General features: G+C 48.7%; 2 protein-coding genes across 2 annotated transcripts in view; one reads left to right on the forward strand and one right to left on the reverse strand.

Moving 5' to 3' along the window:
• Positions 1-20,154, reverse strand: part of LOC131588523 (zinc finger protein 883-like) — a 90,433-nt gene that overhangs the window by 20,202 nt on the left and 50,077 nt on the right. The window lies entirely within an intron of this gene.
• Positions 15,037-20,154, forward strand: part of LOC131588527 (zinc finger protein 420-like) — a 76,996-nt gene continuing 71,878 nt past the window's right edge. Inside the window, exon 1 of the mRNA XM_058857422.1 lies at positions 15,037-17,076. Coding sequence (XP_058713405.1) covers positions 16,262-17,076 — 815 coding nt within the window. The 5' untranslated portion in view covers positions 15,037-16,261. The remainder of the gene's footprint in view (positions 17,077-20,154) is intronic.

The following is a 20,154-nucleotide window of genomic DNA, read 5'->3' on the forward strand; positions in this document are numbered from 1 at the left end:
AACCCATAGAACATGAAGCACAGAAAGAGAGGGAAGATCTCACCACAAGTTGGGTAGATAAAATTTTTGAAGGGTTAGGATGGAACGTGAGCGCATGGATCAAAACTATTCTTGAGAATTTAATAATCCTACTAATTGTGTTCTTAGCAATCTGGTTAATCTATGCAGTTCTGAAAGGAGAGATAAAGAAAAGAGTATCCTGGAACCAGAAGATAATAAAGGCACTGACACGGGACAGAGATCCACATCCGCATTTGTCATCTCCAAGTCCTCCAGAGTGTAACAACGCTTACGACAACTGTGGATTCAAAGATGAACATCAAGTATAAACACAGAAAAAGGACTGTATACAGTGAAAGCATTACACTTATTATAGTAAAGTGAAATATTTTCAAAGTGGGGAAATACATTACTATGGGGTTAAATGTATCTGAAAATGTTTCTTAAAATCATGTAGAGGTAGGCCACAAGAATGCTTGGTATTAGGGATGGTCTAGCAAGCTGAAATGTTTACGGTAACGGGAACTGGTACTTGGGGTCTCCAAGATACCCACCCAGAGATAAGATTCGGACATGTTTGTGCAAGGATGAGCTAACTCTCAGGAAGCAATATAAAGTTAATGAAGCAATATTAATGAAGCAATATTGATAACGTTGTTACAGTGATTACTGCTACAGCTGACATTGTAGAAATATGTGCATTTTGGACAAAGACAATGGAGCTAGATTTGGGTTGCTGATACCCCTAGTTCCCACACACTTCAATAAAGCACCTGCATATATTCAGTCTGTGATTCTGTGTGTTCCTGAACGCTAACAAAGACAGATCAAAAACTTCCAAAACACCAAAATTCTGATATCCACTCAGAATAGTAAGATTCAGCTCCCACAAAAAAACAAAGCACCAACATTTAGCCCAATAAAGCTCAGAAACTCCAAGATTCAGCCCCGTGGAAATCGTGCATCTCCCTGCCCGGGCACTCGCTGCATGGGGGGGTGAGGGGAGCAATGAGGCCGGGCCGGAGCAGGGGGTGCCTGAGAGAGGCCCCGAGCCCGGGGGAAGCCCCTGCAGAGCCATGGAAGTGGCTCCTGGCCGGACTCGGGGATCCCCCTGGCGATCCCCGCTGGAGCAGCCTGGTCCTGAGGGACTCTGGCCCCTGGCAGGGACCCCAGGCTGCAGCAGGACAAGGATTCCTGTCCCTCAGGGGGAGGCACTGACATGACCTGACTGTGACCCCCATCCCTGTGCCTCTGGGCGGGGAGGGGGACGGAGAGGGGCACAAAGTTAAGCCCGGGAAGGAGGGAGAGCTGGGGGGAAGATGGATTTCCGTAGGAATTACTTTGCTTCTCATTTTCTTGTTCTGATACGTTTGGTAATAAATTCAATTAATTTCCCCAAGTCAGGTGTGCTGTGCCCGTGACCAAGGATTGAACTGTCCCCACCCTCATCCAGACCCCCGAGCCTTCCCTTGTGTGTTCTGCTCCCCGCCCAGGGCAGGAAGGAGAGTCACAGAGTTTTAGCCTCGCTCCGGCATAGCCCTGCTCCATCCCGGACTCACCCCCAGCTCGCAGCGCCCTCAGCTCCCGGGCACCCCGAGCTCCCGGCGCTTCAGCGCAGCGGCGCTTCCTTGGCCTCCTGCCCGGGCCGGGCCCAGCGCCGGGGCCGCTCCTCAGCCCAGGCTGCCGAGAAATGGCGGAGCTCAGCCCAAGGCAGGCGAGGCCGTGCCGTGTGCAGAGCCCGCCGCTGGCTGCGATTGGCTGCTTCTGCCGTCACTCGTGGCTCTGGCGCGCGCTGATTGGGCAGAGCGGGGACAAGCCCGGCCCCGCTGGCGCCCCCAGGGCGGCCGTGGGGCAGGAGAGCCGCCATTGCCGGAGCGTCTGTGCGGGCCCGGCAGCGGCGGCAGCAGCGGCCGGAGCCCGGTGAGGCGGCGGCGGAGCTCGGAGGCGGCCCCAGCGCAGCGTCCCGGGCACAGCGCAGCCACCTCCGGCCTCCCGACACGAAGCGGGACGAGCCAGCGCTGCTCCGCCACCGCCTCCTGCCGAGGCCCCAGCGGCAAGGAGACCGCGGGCAGCCGCTCCCGCAGCGCCCTCAGCCCAGGGCCAACACGGGCCGGCCACGGCACAAGCCACCCGCCACAGCCCCCTGCCGCCCCCTCCCGGGCCCGCAGCGAGCCCCGAGCCCCCGCAGAACCGAGCGCGGCTCCCACCTGCGATGGCCGGGGCCGCCTCCGAGCTCCGCCGCCGCCTCACCGGTTGTTATAAAAGAAATTACAATTTTGACAACTAAGTCCATTGGGTTAATGGCAGTTTAATTAAAAATGAATACAATTTAGTAAATGGAATAGTAATTTGGTATAAAAGAATACAGTTTAGTAAAAGAATATCATTTAGCAAAAAGTTACAATTTATATATATATTTGCCAGTAATTAAGTAGGATTAAAGCATAAGCAAAACCAACCGGGTTCCTCACCCTGCCTCATGTACAGAGCAAATCACTTCAAGCTAAACTTATATACTGTATGCTTATACATATTCATTAATGCTTCCCATAACTTTCCTCCTATTTCCGATTTTTCTGTCTTTATGTCACTTTTCTTCACAGTGCATGCTTCACTTGTTGTTAGGGGGTCTTCAGTCTTCTTCTGGTGGTCTTTTGGTGAAGGCTTCTCCTCTCCCTCATTGTCCTTTGGATAACCTTACAGGTTTGTGTGTGCGTACTAAGCGTTGTGTTATGTTACTCTACTCATTAGCCTGATATTTAGTGATTTTTAGGCCCAATGCTTAAAGTCGTTCTAATTTTGTCCATTTCAAGGCCGTTTTGGTCATGAGACATCACTTATCTTCTAAACTACATCCTGTACCTCAATTTTAACATGTAACATCTGTAAAGGGATGCATCTGTCTCGTAACACTGATTCTTTTGGTTGCTACTGATAATAACTTTCCAAATAGTTACAATTTAGTCAGCACAAATCAATTCCATTTATTATAATCCCCCATTTCTCTTTTTTTTTTTTAATTATTGGTGCTTTTTTTAAAAAAAAACATAAACTTAAATCTTAATTTTTTTATCTTCTCAATAATTTCATTTCTTGCATTTACTTTATTTTCAGTTCTAATTTTTTAACATTTTTCATGCTGTATCAAGCTTATTGCACTCTTTTTCAAATTTAGTTAACTTTTTTTTTTTTTTGAGCTGTTATAGTTTCTTTTTGTTCAGTATTCCTTGAATTACTGAATGGATTAGTCTAATAAGGCATGAAATTATACAAAATAGAAACAATAATCTTAATATAAAACACTATGCCATAAATTTTAACTTTTTCCACTAAGTACTTCTTAGGTTATCTCACTAATCAGTCTTCAAAATAAAATTCTATTTTTGAACTGGTATATATATCTTTAGCAATTTTTGTCATGGCTCTTCTATAATCATTTATCTTTATACAACACTCAGATTTGTTAAACTTTCTACAAACTTCCCCTTCTTCAGCTAACAAATACTCCAGGGCAATTCTGTTTTCATAAACAAATGCTCACATTTGTGAATGTTGCTTGGCCAGCAGCTTTAGAGCAGTAGAGGTGTGGTTTGAAACAACTTTAACTACTGTCTGCAGCTTCATGAACTGATTCAATAGATAGATTTGGGTTCTGTATCTGTAAGATCCATCTGCAGCTCAAGTGGCTGGGTCATCTCTCTGCAGGCCATTTGTCTTCATTTCTGGTTTCTTCTTGCTTTTGGAAAGTCAAGGTTCAAGTCTCTTTTATTGTTTTTTAATGTTTCATAAAGTGGTGTTCTTAACATATTGCTCCTGGACCTCGAAGAAGGAGGGTCATGTAACTCTTAAGATACAGGTTCTTCTCTACCTTTGAGGTAATTCACTATATGCTCTTTACTCACAATTTTAATATATTCTATCAGGGGCTTTCGATTTGTTACTTGTTGTACCTGGTTGTTCCAAATAGAATTTTAGGTCACTTATGGATTGGTAAGGGTTAGCTCCAGAACTTTTATACCAGCACAAATCAACATGGTTATCCTACAATTAGTTTCTTTTTGTTATTCTCTAATATCCAGCAGGAGTTTTTGGTGGCCAGGTGTTAGTATTGTTATCTGATACAAACTGTTTTAATTATTTGATGATTCAAAATTTATCTTCCAGGTTATTTTAATGTCTTGGAAGTTTGAGTAAGATTTCATTTTAAAAATTGGTCTGGAGCTAGACTCCCACTTTCCCACAGCTATTTTTTTAGCTATTTTAAGTCTTTCACAAATTTAACATTTAAATAATTTTAATTCTATAACTACTTCTTGCATTAAACCTACAGAATCATTTTAAAGTTGGCCAATCTCAGTTGCTATACTGCTGTTCCAACTGTTCACACTACTTACTCATTTTGTCTAATTCTTTCCCTGAGATTTTTTTATACTTTTATAAAATTACTGTGATTGTAACAGGCAGCATTAACATATGGATGTGCCACAAACACAGATTTTATCTTGTTTTTGCATTTGTCACATTTGTTTGCATTTGTCACATGGATCAGAATTATTGTGATCTTGTTTTTGCATAGTTTGTTTGCTCATTGTTTGCTTTTGTGCTGCTTGTTTTAACATCGCTTGTTTCTTTCTTATTTTTTTGGATTCTGTCCCATCCTGCTTTATGGTTTTGGCCAGTTGCCAAGGGTGTCTTAATGAACACAGTGAAAATAATCCTCAGGAGTTTTCACTCTCTACCTTCCTCAAGGCCCCTTGGGCTGCAGCCAAGGGCCGAGGTGCCGCTCTTCTTGGTAGCAAAGTTTATACCCTGGGGTCTGGTCACTGACACGTTTGGTCTCACTGCTACCCTTGGCCTCATAAGGTTCCTATGAGCCACTTCAACTCTGCTTGTTTCAAGGATGGCACAGATTTCACAGCACTGTCTTACCTCTCTCTCTCTCTTAGTCAGTTATATTTTTTTTCTTTTAATTTAAACTACTAAAGCTCCAGAGATGTGCCAACTACAATAAAAGTTACTTTTTACACAACTTCAGTTAGTAATTTATTAATAAAGCTTTAATTAACAGGGGGTTCTTTTAGCACAATTTTTGCTGTTAAATAAATAAAACATTTAGTCAAAACCATTTATATTTACTATACAAAATATTGGAAAACAAACATTTTAAAAATACGGAAATATAAGTTTCTGTGAAAAAAAAAACTGCTACATGTTTCTAACACTTATAATGCACATAACACAACTGTAACACACCATTTAGATACTATATATTCATAAAATGTGTTTGTGCTTCACAGACTCTGAACAAGGCAGAATTTGTCTTTTGAATGTCTAAATATAATAAACCAAACCAAAATAATGCCAGGTTGTAACAAATGGTCAGTTGTGTTATATGTTAGAGTTCACTTGGCACAGCCAGCACTGCACACTTTTCAGTTAAATGGGATTTAGGTAGTGCTGCTATTTCTATTTCCAGCAAAATATCTTTAGATGAAGGAACAGTTTTATTTTTTTTTTATTTTTTTTTTCCTGCTACTTATTAGTTTGTAAAGGATACAACAGATAACTCTTGCTTTCTTGTGTTTTAGTAATAAATTTATCTTTCCCCCCACCCCGGGGAAGCTACAGGGTAGCATAGTCGCTCTCTTCTTGATAAAAAGGTTCTTTTGAATTTACATACTGATTTAAAGCTTAACAAATCCAATCTTTAAACGATCCAAACTTTGGCCAATTCAAATTATATTTTTGGATCATTTTCTTTGTCTATTTAAACTAATAATAATTAATCATTTTCTGCTTGTTTTTCCTCTCCGGGATTCCCATGTATTCCATGTATTCCCCTAGATTGGAGTTCCTGGGTTTTGGCATCGAATTGTTATAAATGACTTTCAAATTTCCAAATAATCAATCTAATTAATTGATAATATACTTTAATAAATTGGATACAAAATAATAAAAGAATACAATTTAGTAAAAGAATACAATTTAGTAAGAAAGATAAAATTTAGTAGATATATTCAGATATATATTTATATATACATATGTGTGAATATAATTGGCCAGTGGTTACAAATGGTTAAGGCATAAGCAAAACCGACCCGGGGTACGGAGGGGGTTCCCCACCCTGCCTCACGTACAGAACAAAGCACTTCAAGCTAACCTTATATACTGTATGCTTATACATATTCATTTATGTTTCCCATATGTTTTCTCCTATTTCCGATTTTGCTGACTTTAGGTCACTTTTCATCAAGGCACATGCTTCACTTGTTGTTAGGGGGTCTTCAGTCTTCTTTTGGGGGTCTTTTGGTGAAGGCTTCTCCTCTTCCTCATTGTCCTTTGGATAACCTTACAGGTTTGCATGTGCGTACTAAGCGTTGTGTTAGGTTACTCTACTAATTAGTCTGATATTTACTGGGTTTTAGGCCCAATGCTTAAAGTCGTTCTAATTTTGTCCATTTCAAGGCCGTTTTGGTCTTGAGACACCACTTATCTTCTAAACTACATCCTGTACCTCAATTTTAACATGTAACATCTGCAAAGGGGTACATCTGCCTTATAACACTGATTCCATTGGCTGCTTCTAAAAATAACTTTCCAAATAGTTACAATTTAGTCAGCAGGAATCAATTCGATTTATTACACAACCTCCCCGGCCCGCAGCGAGCCCCGAGCCCCCGCAGAACCGAGCGCGGCTCCCACCTGCGATGGCCGGGGCCGCCTCCGAGCTCCGCCGCCGCCTCACCGGGCTCCGGCCGCTGCTGCCGCCGCTGCCGGGCCCGCACAGACGCTCCGGCAATGGCGGCTCTCCTGCCCCACGGCCGCCCTGGGGGCGCCAGCGGGGCCGGGCTTGTCCCCGCTCTGCCCAATCAGCGCGCGCCAGAGCCACGAGTGACGGCAGAAGCAGCCAATCGCAGCCAGCGGCGGGCTCTGCACACGGCACGGACTCGCTTGCCTTGGGCTGAGCTCCGCCATTTCTCGGCAGCCTGGGCTGAGGAGCGGCCCCGGCGCTGGGCCCGGCCCGGGCAGGAGGCCAAGGAAGCGCCGCTGCGCTGAAGCGCCGGGAGCTCGGGGTGCCCGGGAGCTGAGGGCGCTGCGAGCTGGGGGTGAGTCCGGCATGGAGCAGGGCTATGCCGGAGCGAGGCCAAAACTCTGTGACTCTGCTTCCTGTCCCGGGCGGGGAGCAGAACACACAAGGAAAGGCTCGGGGGTCTGGATGAGGGTGGGGACAGTTCAGTCCTTGGTCACGGGCACAGCACACCTGACTTGGGGAAATTAAATTGAATTTATTATCCAACATGTCAGAACAAGAAAACGAGAAGCAAAGTAATTCCTCCGGAAATCCATCTTCCCCCCAGCTCTCCCTCCTTCCCGGGCTTAACTTTGTGCCCCTCTCCGTCCCCCTCCCCGCCCAGAGGCACAGGGATGGGGGTCACAGTCAGGTCATGTCAGTGCCTCCCCCTGAGGGACAGGAATCCTTGTCCTGCTGCAGCCTGGGGTCCCTGCCAGGGGCCAGAGTCCCTCAGGACCAGGCTGCTCCAGCGGGGATCGCCAGGGGGATCCCCGAGTCCGGCCAGGAGCCACTTCCATGGCTCTGCAGGGGCTTCCCCCGGGCTCGGGGCCTCTCTCAGGCACCCCCTGCTCCGGCCCGGCCTCATTGCCCCCCTCACCCCCCCATGCAGCGAGTGCCCGGGCAGGGAGATGGACGATTTTCTCGGGGCTGAATCATGGTGTTTCTGAGCTTTATTGGGCTAAATGTTGGTGTTTTGTTTTTTTGTGGGAGCTGAATCTTACTATTCTGAGTGGATATCAGAATTTTGGTGTTTTGGAAGTTTTTGATCTGTCTTTGTTAGCGTTCAGGAACACACAGAATCACAGACTGAATATATGCAGGTGCTTTATTGAAGTGTGTGGGAACTAGGGGTATCAGCAACCCAAATCTAGCTCCATTGTCTTTGTCCAAAATGCACATATTTCTACAATGTCAGCTGTAGCAGTAATCACTGTAACAACGTTATCAATATTGCTTCATTAATATTGCTTCATTAACTTTATATTGCTTCATGAGAGTTAGCTCATCCTTGCACGAACATGTCCGAATCTTATCTCTGGGTGAGTATTTTGGAGACCCCAAGTACCAGTTCCCATTACCGTAAACATTTCAGCTTGCTAGACCATCCCTAATACCGAGCATTCTTGTGGCCTACCTCTACATGATTTTAAGAAACATTTTCAGAAACATTTAACCCCATAGTAATGTATTTCCCCACTTTGAAAATATTTCACTTTACTATAATAAGTGTAATGCTTTCACTATATACAGTCCTTTTTCTGAGTTTATACTTGATGTTCATCTTGGAATCCACAGTTGTCGTAAGCGTTGTTACACTCTGGAGGACTTGGAGATGACAAATGTGGATGTGGATCTCTGTCCCGTGTCAGTGCCTTTATTATCTTCTGGTTCCAGGATACTCTTTTCTTTATCTCTCCTTTCAGAACTGCACAGATTAACCAGATTGCTAAGAACACAGTAGGATTATCAGACTCTCAAGAATAGATTTGATCCAGGAGCTCACATTCCATCCCAACCCTTCAAAAATTGTATCTAACTAACTTGTGGTGAGATCTTCCCTCTCTTTCTGTGCTTCCTGTTCTATTTGTTTTAATGGATTAATGTTGTGTTCTACATCTGCAGTTCCATTTGGGATGTGGATGCAGCAGTGATCAATTTGTCCTTTTAGGTACCCGCACACTCCGTGTTCTTTCAACAATAACATATCGTAAGCCAATCTGTTTTGCAGGGTCATTTTAGTCGTTGCTTGTAATTGTACATTTAGCTCTCTAAATCCCTCTTTGGTAACTCTTGCCCATCTTTCTACCTGACCTGTAAGTTTGTACAACATCTTTCTATTATTATAATTTGCTATTGGACCAAACAAGGATTCCAGGGCCCACTCAAATTTTACACTGCTGGAGGTTTCCTGCCATCTTTCTTCATCTTCAGCTTTGTTTTCCTGAACATCTTGTCTTGTCCTTATTAGCAGAAGTTCATGTTCTCCCTTAAATGGGGACCTTTTCCAAATTGGGCATAAGGTGGGGAGGCCTAAAGTAATCTCTTTTACTTTTTCACCTCCAGGCAAATGTGTTGTCCAGGTGCCATCGCTTGCTGCCCATCCAAATTGGCCTGTACTCTGAATTGTACTTGTGCTCCATATTACCTTTTGGATCACTTGTCCTATCTTGTCATTTATTTCACCTTGTTTGTGTTTGATTCCTCTGCAGGCACATCCAATTTGCAGAGCTACCACTAGTGGTGGCATTTGTTTTATTTCTTCATCATCAGAAGTACAGTCCTAAGTTTTGTTCCATACCCACCAATTCACTTTGTCTGCCTCCATTCTACTACTGGTTGCAGTGTTCCATACCCCTGGATCTGTTTCACTTTCAGAGCCTTCCCACTTAGTGCACCAAGGGCTATCTGCCATAGATTGGAATTTCTGAAGCACACTCACTGACCATGCACTGTCCCAAGCTTCAGCCTGATCTTTTCCTTCCTGTTCTTCACACTTCCACTTCGATACTGGAATCTTTTCTTTAATGACCTTTGCTATCTTCTCATAACACCATCCATAATTCCCTAATCCCCCATCCCAGCCTAGTTTTGGTTCATACTTTCCTCCATTTTCATGACAATCCCATACAGATGAATACTTTGGCTTCACAGCATTTTCAAACACTGTCTTATTTGGGTACTCGTAATCGATTTGCAATACACAGCTCACATTTTTATTTTTATTCTTTTGTATTTCAGGAAATTTTGATGTTATAATTCTTTAATTTATTTGGTCTCCTGCTGCCTTTGGTATTGGCAGACAGGCAGTTATTTTGCTGGTGTTTTGCATGTTGGCAAAATCTTTAATCAATCTAATCATCCCATTTTCTGCCTGAATAGTATTAGAGACTTTTATCACTTGTGTTTCTGGCTGCACCCCCACATCCATCTTCATTCTAAAATGAAGAGTTGTCAGCTGATCCTTTTGCATTTCACATCCCAAGGTAACATTGATTCCAACTGATGGCAGTGAAGGCCATAAAATAATCACCATTGCAGTCACTAGCAACCTAGACATTTGAAACAATCAGACCCGCTTTATCTGCAGCTTTGTTGGCCCCACAGTTTGTGCAGTCCACAGTGCAGGGGAAACCTTCTTCACTCTGGTGTAATGTATGCAGGGATCCAGTCCAGCTCCTTTGACTGCTGTCAAGGTAGTTAACAGTACCTGATAGGGTCCATTCCACCTTTCTTTTAATGGTTCTTCGTTCCAGCTTTTAACGTACACTTCATCTCCCGGGGGGATGTCATGAACTGGATTCTCAAGAGTCAGCGGCCTGTTCCACACAAGGGTGCTCCGAAGTCGAGCTCGAGCTTTTCCAAGAGACAGAACATAATTCTACACCTCTTGCTTCCCTGTAACATGTACATTTGGATTAGGTTGAGGGGATTCATATGGTTTCCCATCCAATATCTCATAAGGACTGACTGACATCCCGCTTCTAGGCTTTATCCAAATCCTCAGCAGTGCTATTGGTAAAGCTTGTGGCTGCTGCAATTTAGCCTCTTGGCATATTTTGCTGATTTACCTCTTCAATGTCTGATTCATCCTCTCTACCTGTCCACTGGATTGGGATCTCCATGGTGTATGGAGATGCCAAGCTATTCCCAGTAACCTACTCACCTCCCTCACTACTGTGGCTGTGAAATGTGGGCCCCTATCTGATGATATTCCTAGAGGCACCCCAAATCTTGGAATGATTTCTTGCAGTAACCACTTGACTGTCTCTTTTGCTTGATTTGTGCAACAGGGAAGAGCTTCTGGCCATCCTGAAAATGTGTCAACCCCTACCAATAGATATTTGTATTCTCGTGTTCTTGGTAATTCTACAAAATCTACTTGCCAATAATCTCCTGTTTCTCCTCCTACCCAAATTTTCCCTAATTGTGCCTGTCGTCTAGCCACTGGATTGTTCTTTAAGCAAATTTCACATTTTGACATTACTGATTTTGCCATTGTTGACATCTGTACTGAAATTAAACTTTGTTTTAACAATTTCACCAGTGCCTCTGCACTCCAATGACATTTGTTATGTTTAATTTGTAGAACTTCTGTCATTATCGAGGGGGGTACCACTACTTGTCCCTGTGTAGTCACATACCACCCTTCTGAATTTTTCTGTGCATTCAGTGAGCATCCCAATTTCTCATCCTCTATTGAACATTTTGGTTCTGGGGGTAAATTGAATTGAGATACATTAGTTTTTAAAGGTATCAATGCCATTGCAGTTTGTACTTCTCGAGCAGTTTGTTGGGCTGTCCAGTCTGCTTTCTGATTTCCCTCATGAATTTTGGAGCTTCCTGATTGGTGAGCTTTACAGTGCATGATTGCTACTTGCTCAGGCTTTTATACTGCTTTTATTAATTGCAGGACTGCATCTTGATGTTTAATGTGTGTGCCTTGAGAAGACAGCAGTCCTCTTTCTTTCCACAGTGCCCCGTGTACATGCACCACTCCAAAAGCATGTTTTGAATCAGTTCAGATATTTACTTTGTTCCCTTCACTCATCTCTAATGCCCTGGTTAAAGCAACCAGTTCTGCTCGTTGGGCAGATGTGTTTGCTAGTAAGGAAGAAAGCTGGATTCAAAAGGTTAGCTGTCTTTAGTGTGACATCATCCTGCTCGGTTAGGATTACCTGGAATTTCATCATCCTGCTTGGAGATAGCCAATGGCCCCCCTTTTGTTCTAAAACAGTGGTCACCATGTGTGGCACATAGACATCTGTGTGTCTACCCATCGTGAGTTTCCTGGCTTCTTGGATCAGCATCACAGTGGCTGCAACTGCCCGCAGGCATGAAGGCCATCCGGCACTCACGTGGTCAAGTTGTTTGGAAAAGCAGCCTACCAGCCTTTTCCAGCTTCCCAAATGTTGGGTCAGCACTCCCAGTGCTGGGTGTGATCTTTCATGCACAAACAGCTGAAAATCTTTGGATAGATCAGGCAATCCTAACACCGGAGCTGTTGTCAATGCCTCCTTCAGTTTGAGGAAGGCCTCCTTCTGTGGTCTGCCCCAGGTAAGCGGTTGTGTCTTCTGGGCTTCATACAGGTGCTCTGCAATTAGTCCATAGTCCATGATCCACAGGCGGCACCGCTCTGTCATCCCAAGGAAATCTCACAGCTCATGTAGGTTCTGGGGTTCTGGAATGGCACAAATGGCTTGAATACGATTAGTACCCAGCTTACACTGTCCTTGTGAGATTTCACACCCCAGGTAAATCACAGTCTGCTGGGAAATTTGTGCCTTTTCTTTAGACACCTTATATCCTCCCATTCCCAGCTGATTTAAAATTTCAATTGTTACCTTTATGCAGTCTGTTGAGATGTTAAACACATCTCTGCTGAGTGGTGGAAAAGAAACATTAAAATTCCTTTCACCAAGGCAAAGACAAACCTAGTGTGACCAGAGAAATAAGTTTTTAAGCCATTTTAAAGTTGGTCTGTTCTGCCAGCAGCTAATCCTGGGCAGGGCAGAGTGTGAGTGTAATTGAGAGGCAGAGTGGAATTGTCCCGGTGCCTTCCCCAGCAGCTGTGGCGAGGGCAGGCACAGAAAGGGCTGAAGCTGCAAGAGTGAGAGCAAGGATTGTCCCGCAGTGGCTGGAGATGGCAAAGGAGGGTGGCCAGGCCGAGGATTTGAGCAGAGGATCTGTGGGCAGGCCCAGGGGCTTCCCCCGCTGGGGAGCCCTGGCTGCTGCTGCGTTGCCTTCAGTGCAGGCTCAGGGGTGGCCTGTTTAATATTCCCTTCCAATTCAGATTTCTGAGTCTGGAAGAGCCATGGCTGGGGCATCAATTATTTTATTTTTTTCATTTTGTTAAGTTTTTTTCTCTTTCTTATGTCCACCCCGTAACATTGAGAATATCTGGGAGTAAAAAAGTCACACAGTGTTGTGGCTAGAAGAGAGAATCCTCAATCCAGCTCCTGCAATTCCCTGTTAATGATAAGAATAATTCCATCTCCATTTTAGTCCTGGGAAATGTTATTTCTGAGATTCCCTGGACCCTCTCAGGGTCAATATACCACAAGCCTTCAGTCAAAATAGGTCTCAAATATTTAAACATTTTCTCCACTATTTGAACTTTTCCGTCAGATACTCAAAGCTGCTTTTTTGCCTGCAAATGAAGCCATTTCACAGAGACTTCCTCTACCTCTTCTCCTTGTCCTCCAGACTGGATCAAGTCATCCACATCCTGCATTAAGCCAGTCCCTGGGGGTGAGGTCAATTCCTTTGATATTTCCTGCAAGGCTTGCCCCAATCAGGCCGGTGCTTCCGTGCATCCCTGCAGAAGGACCGTCCATGTCTTGAGCATTTTCCCTTCTACCTCTTGTTGCCAGCCCAAGGCAGAATTGTGTTTGCATCCTCTGGGAGTGGGCAGATCCCCAGAAAGCATCTTTTGCATCAAGTTCTGAATGGCAGCAGTGTGAGGAGGGCCCCTGGTTCAGGCTGGTGTAAGGATCTGAGAGTGTGGGGTGCCTCGGTTTCATCATCTCATTTCTTATTCTTGGGTCCTGCAGCATTCTGTGGATTCCATTGGATTTCTTGTTTGGCAGGATAGGAGCATTCTAGGGAGCCATCCCTGGCTCCCCAAGCCGTGCCTTGAGCAGGACTCCCAGACAGGCTGTGAGCCCTTCCTTCCCTCCCTTGGAACAGGGGATTGCTTTTCGACACCTCTTGTCCTGGTTGCTTCAGGGAAATTTGGAGAGGCTCCATATCTAATTTTGCCAATTTCCCTGGGGCTGCCCACACTTGTGGGTTCACTTCAGCCTAGGCTCTGCCAGACATTTGACACAGAGGTACAACAGAACCAGCCTCTGTATCACCTTTTGCAATATTAATTTGCATTCTCAATTTAACCATCAAATCCCTTCCCAGTAAATTATAATCACAATTGTGAGCAAATAAAAGCTCCTGCATTTCAAACCCATGTCCCACATCTGCTAATAGTGGCTGAATAAAACACACTTCCACTCATCCTTCCCACTTAGTGCCTTAATTATTAAAATATTCCCTAGCACCTTTAGGTGTAAGATTGTGAGTGGATGGAGAGGCCCCTGTGTCCATCAGGAAAGGTCTCCTCTGGATCCAGAGCCACCCTGGATGTTCCCAAGGGCTGCAGTGTGGTGGGTCCCTGGTGGAATGGGAGCTGTGAGAGCGCTAAGAATCCGTGTCCATCAAGGGCTGGACTTGCTGGTGCTGAGGGTGCTCCTGTCTGTGCTTGCAGTGTCCTTGTGCCCTGCAGCTGGAAGGCTGATTCCTTGCCAGGGGCTGTTTGGGTGGGCTGTCCCCTGGCCAGGAGGGCAATGCCTGTGCCAGGTGCTTGTGGCCGAGGGTGTCCCCTGGGTGCTGGGGCCCCCTTGGGCCCTGGGCTTGATCCCTCAGGGGCTGTAGGAACTGTGCCATGGCCTTTGCCTTCAGCTTGGCCTTTTGCTCATCCCTTGCTGCATTCAGCTGCTGAGCCTTTGGGAGCAAGTGCTGCAGGGGCTTCTTGTGGCCCTGCTGCAGCCCCCCTCAGTGCCTGTGGGTGCTCATCGTGTGGCAGCTGCTGAGCTTTCTGCAAAATCCTTCCTTTCTGCAGGGACCCAGCACAAAATGCTTTCAAGATCATCTGGATCCTTGCAGGTGTAATCCCCATTTGTGAGCTGTTCCTTCCTGGTGCTGGCTGTGCTGAGGCTCCCCTCCCCAGCCCGTATCCCAGAGCCGGTCCCTGTCCTGCCGCAGTGTCCAAAGGCGGCCCCCCCCGGCGGGCAGGGCCGGCAGCTCCACGGGGCCGGGCAGCGGCCGGGGCGTCCCGCAGCCTCCTGGGGGCCGGGGGCCACTGCCGGCCCTGCCCGGGGGGTGCTGGGGTCAGGCAGCGCCCGGCGCTGAGCCCCGGCTGCCCCACAGCCCCGGCCCGGCCCCACAGCTCCCCACAGGCCCCCAGCCCGTGCTCCCGGTGCCGCAGCTCTGCGCCCGCTCCTGCCGCTCCCAGCTCAGAGAAACCCCCTGAAATCCTGACCTCCTTCTTTTCCTGTCCTGGAAAACTGGGATACAAAGCATCTGAGTCAGCTGGCAAATTCTGAGGATAAGACCCTTCAGAGAATCATCCCAATCCTCAGTATTTTTTTCTCTTCCTCCTCTTTTCCATCATCCTTTTTCTTACCCCATAGATTCCTCCTGCTGCTTCTTGCCTTAAGCACATTCCTGCACACTCTCCTTCAGCCAATCCCTTCCCAGCTCACCAACCCCATCCATCCCCTGTTGTCTAAATCCCTTCTGGACTTCCCTTCTTGCCCCCCTGGGTGTCCATGTCCTTAATTACCTCTGAGGGAATGTGCAAACGACCTACACATGCTCCCAAGGGACCCTTGAGAGATATTTTGAGGTCATCATCCCTTTGTCCAGGATGCCCTTCTAACATTCCATTTTGTCCCCTCAGTGGTCCTACCTGGATCCCACCTGTGCCCCCCGGGCCTTGGCGCCCCCCTTGAGGGGAATTTGGGGAGGTGGGAGGGGGGAGCGCCAAGGCCGGGCCCCCCTGCGCTGTGGTGGCGGGAGCGGCTGCAGTGGGGAGCGAGTGCGGGCGGAAGCGGCCGAGAGCCCAGCGCTGCGCCAGGCCGAGCTGGCCCAGCTCCATCCGTGCCCCTGCGGTGGGATGCTGTGGGACTGGGGGGGAAGAGGGAGGCGGCAGTGGGTGCTGGGCCTGGGGGCTGGAGGAGAAGGGAAGGAGAAGCAGGGCTGAGGAACAAAATGTTCAAAGGATGCACGTGGAAGGAGAAGGTGGGATTGTGCAGGAGGAGAAAGAGTAGGAGGAAGAGAAGTGTGAGGAAAAGTATGGCCACAGGAGGAGGAGGAGCAGGAAGAGGGAGCAGCACAAGGTTCCACCCTGTCTGTGTGTGCAGTCCCAGGAGTGTTTCCCTGCCCACAGTCAGCAGGTGACTGCAGAGGGGGATGATTTTCACTGGGCTGAATCTTGGTGTTTCTGAGTTTTATTGGGCTAAATGTTGGTGGTTTGTTTTTTTGCAGGGCCTGAATGTTTTTATTCTGGAGGAGGTTTGCCTGAATTTGGTGTTTGGGTAGTTTTTGATCACTGTTTTTATGTTTGGAGGATGTTTGGGCTGAATCTTGGTGTGTAGTAGGCTCTTACAGACACAAGATGCCAAATGACTTCCTCAGATGAACTTGGGCAAGGAGGAATCCCCACCCCAAAGCGCTGTCCTCTTGTTTTTTTCCCCAAACCAGGATTTTACATTCCCGCACCGTGGCCAGATGGAAGAGGAGGAGGAAAAGCCCTGGAGATCCCACATGAGGAGGGGCTGCAAACCCAGTCCAGGGAGCTGTGAGGAGGAAAGATCCCCCCTGTGCCAGGAACACGGCCAGAGATCCAGCCGCAGCTCAGAGCTGGGGGAGAAGCCCCACAAGTGCTTGGAATGTGGGAAGGGCTTCAGAAAGAGCTCCCACCTGATCCAGCACCAGGTGATTCATACTGGGGAAAAGCCCTACGAGTGTGGGGAATGTGGGAAGAGCTTCAGCCGGAGCTCCAGCCTGAGGAATCACCAGAGGATCCACACTGGGGAACGACCCTATGAGTGTGGGAAATGTGGAAAGAGCTTCGGAAGTATCTCTCACCTGTTGACACACCAGGTGATGCACACAGGGGAACGGCCCTACACCTGTTTGGAATGTGGGAAGAGCTTTGGTCAGAGCTCCAACCTGAGGGCACACCAGCGCATCCACACTGGAGAGAGGCCCTACGAGTGTCCCGAGTGTGGGAAGAGGTTTCAGCGCAGCTCCCATGTCCTCAAACATGAGCGGATTCACACAGAGGAGAGGCCCTTCCGCTGCCCCGACTGCGGGAAGGGCTTCAACCGCAACTCCACCCTCACTCTCCACCGGCGCATCCACACTGGGGAGAGGCCCTACGAGTGTCCCCAGTGTGGGAAGAGCTTCTCACAGAGCTCAGCCTTGACCAAACACCAACGGAGGCACCAGTAAGGGAAGCCCTGCGAGTGCCCCGAGTGCGGGAAGAGCTTCGTGCGCTGCTCCAGCTCCATCCCCTATGGGAGGATCGGCGTTGGATGATCCCCAGTGACCCCCGTTGGGCAGAGCCCTGGTGATCCGTGGTCCTGGTGATGCGTGTTGGGAAGACACCTGGCTGGGAGGCTCCACATCTTCCTGGCTCCCTGTGGGCACCTGGATGAAATCAGGGGAATGAAAGTCCATCAGGACACAGACCAACAATGGGAATTCCTTGTGGGGAGTAGATTTGTTGACTTTCAATCCCAGAAAATCTTTTAAATTCAATCCTATCTTCTGGTGGCATCAAGGAATACTGTATGGTCTTGGAGGTCTTTTCTAACATCAGTGATTCCACAAGTTTAATTTCCTTCTGCCCAAGGGTGTCTTTCTCAGCAAAATGTTGATGGTTTTGGGCAAAGATCAGTATTTTGGAGACAGTGGGGTGGAAATCCCCCGAAAAAGTTCTTTCCTCCCACCCAGCTACGTGGATCATCAGCTGGCATGGACACAGAAATCTTTTACTTTGGGCCTTCTTTGGCTTTTCCTTTCTCTTCATCCTTTGAAAATGCCTGAAATTGGGGGAAAATAAAGACATTGTACTAAGACGTGTAGGGAGCTTGAGGGACATGGACATGGTAAGACATGGACATGGAGAGTGACATGGGAACACATGGACATGGACAGGGATGTAGCCATTCATGGGGACATGCGGGGACACTGGCACAGATGTGGGGGACAATGCCAGGGATGGAAACATGGTGGGGACAACAGCCCTGGGTGAGGACATGGTGGGCCATGGCCAGTGACATGTGGGGCCATGGCTGTGGCCGCTGCCATGGGGGGAACTTGCAGGGGCTGTGGGGGATGCTGGGTTTGAGGGAGTTGAGGGTTCCTGGCAGGGACTTGGGGTTTGCTGAGGGCTTTGGGGAGCCCAGGCCGAGCGGCTGTGGCTGCGCTGGGAGCCCCTGGCGGAGGTTCTGGGGCAGCTGCTCAAGGACCCCCTGGCCTGGAGCCCCAGCTGGGCATTGGGCTCCTGGAAGGGAATGAACGTCCTTGTGCCCAGGAGGGAAATCCCAGCACCCCCAGGGTGTGGGGGGCAGCTGAGAGGCTACAGCAGGGAGGGGAAAGCCAGACAGAGCTGTCCCCCTCCAGAACTGCACCCCAAAAATCCCCAAACTCAGGAATTGCTCCCAGGAAAAAGCTGCCAGCATCTGCTTGAATTGAGTGAAAGGGGGGATAAGAGAGGTGGGGTGGTGGATTGGTTGGCAGTGGGGCAGGGGTGGAGGAGCAGGGGAAAAGAGGGGCATGGGAGCCCCATATTGGGTTTGGATGAGTCTCGCTCCTCCTTCTTCATCCCGCCTCCTTCTCCTCTCTGGCCCTTTTTCTCTTCCTCCATCTCTTCTCCTGTTCACCCCCGGCCCAGTGCCCACCCTTGGACCCCCTTTTTTCCAATTCCTTCACGCCCCACGGGAGGAGCCAGGATAGAGCCGGGGCAGGTTAGGCTGTGGCAGCGCTGGGCTCTTGGCATGGTCCAGGTACCACCCATTCACCCCCTCCCTAAATTTCCCTGGCAGCTTCAGGGGTCCCAGTGCTTTTTAGGGTTTGCTGGGTGCCATGCTGGAGTTTGGTGTCTCCCAAGGAGTCCCCAGAACAGGGTGACACATGGGGGGGACACACGGGGGTCCTGATCCATCACTGCACAGGGTCTGTCCCTGCCAGGGTCTCCCCATGTCCCTCCCCACTGCCCCCCATAAATGGGAGAGAGGCGAACTGGGAAGCTTTGCTGGGAACACTGGGAACAGCCAGGCGAGGGCAGAGTGGCAGCAGAGCTGGGGGGACACACGACCCCTCCAAAATCAGGGTGGGGATGGAGCGCGGGGTCCCAGCCAGGCCTGAGGCCACGTGGAGGGGCTGCGACCGCCAGCGGCTCAGGAGCTCTGTGGGAAGAGAAAAGGGAGTGACACTGGGCTGGGGGTCATGGGGAAGCACACACGCTCCAGGGGAGGGGAGACACGACCTCCGGGACACCCCCTTACCTTCTTGTACAGGTAGAAGCCAATTTCCAGCACCAGGAAGACAAAGCCCAACAAGGAGCCCCCGATCCCTGTCAGCATCTTGCTGCGGGTAGAGTCTGGCGGCATCTCTGGGGGGTCTGCAGAGGTCAGGATCTCCCCCAAAAACTGTCTCAGACACCCCAAGCCCTTCCAAGCACCCTTCCACTCTCGTCCACCCCACCCAGGACCTCTGAAACCTCCTCCCAGTCCCTTCCCAGCCTCCCCAAGACCACGAAAGAACCTTCTGTCCCTATCAGGATCCCACAGCCCCCTCCCAGTTGCCCCCCACTGCCCCAGGACCCCCAAACCCTCTCCCAGTCCTTTCCCAGCCCCACCCGGACTCTCAGTCTCTTCCCAGCACAATGAACCTCATCCCAACCCCTGCTTTCCAATGCCCAGTCTCCTTCCAGCCTTTCCAGGCTCACTCAAATCCCTCCTGGTTACACCCAGCACCCCTAAACTCCCTCCCAGTTTCCACCAGGACCCCCAGAACCCCATCCCACCCTCCCCAACATCCTTTAATCCCCTTCTCAGCCATTCTTGACCCTCAAACCCCTTTCCCAGTTTAAACCAGTCTATCTCAAACTCCCTCCCAGTTCCTCCCAGCACACCCCAATCCCCCTCTGGGCCCCCCCAGTGCCTCCCCCGCTGCCCCCGGCGCTGTGGGGGCCGGGCCGTGCCCCAGTGCCGGCTCAGGGGGTGCTCCAGGCTGACGTGCTCCACCTGGGAGCTGGAGCTGAGCCCGCATTGCCGGGGGCGGTTTCCAGCAGCACCAGGAGCAAAAAACACAGAATACAAGCGTACAGCAATTTACATATGGGGAGGGTCCAGGGGTGGATACAAAACTTCAACCAGTGAGGGATATCCTGGGGAGGGGAATAGGACACATGGACCAATGGGGTGCTGTGGATTAGGGGATTTCCAAAGGGGACGTCCAAGCAGGGGGTTGGCATAAGGCAGGATTGACAGGGAACATTTGGGAACAAGGGGCAGGGT

This window comes from Poecile atricapillus, chromosome 26, assembly GCF_030490865.1.
Source record: "Poecile atricapillus isolate bPoeAtr1 chromosome 26, bPoeAtr1.hap1, whole genome shotgun sequence".
Taxonomy (NCBI): Eukaryota; Metazoa; Chordata; class Aves; order Passeriformes; family Paridae; genus Poecile; species Poecile atricapillus.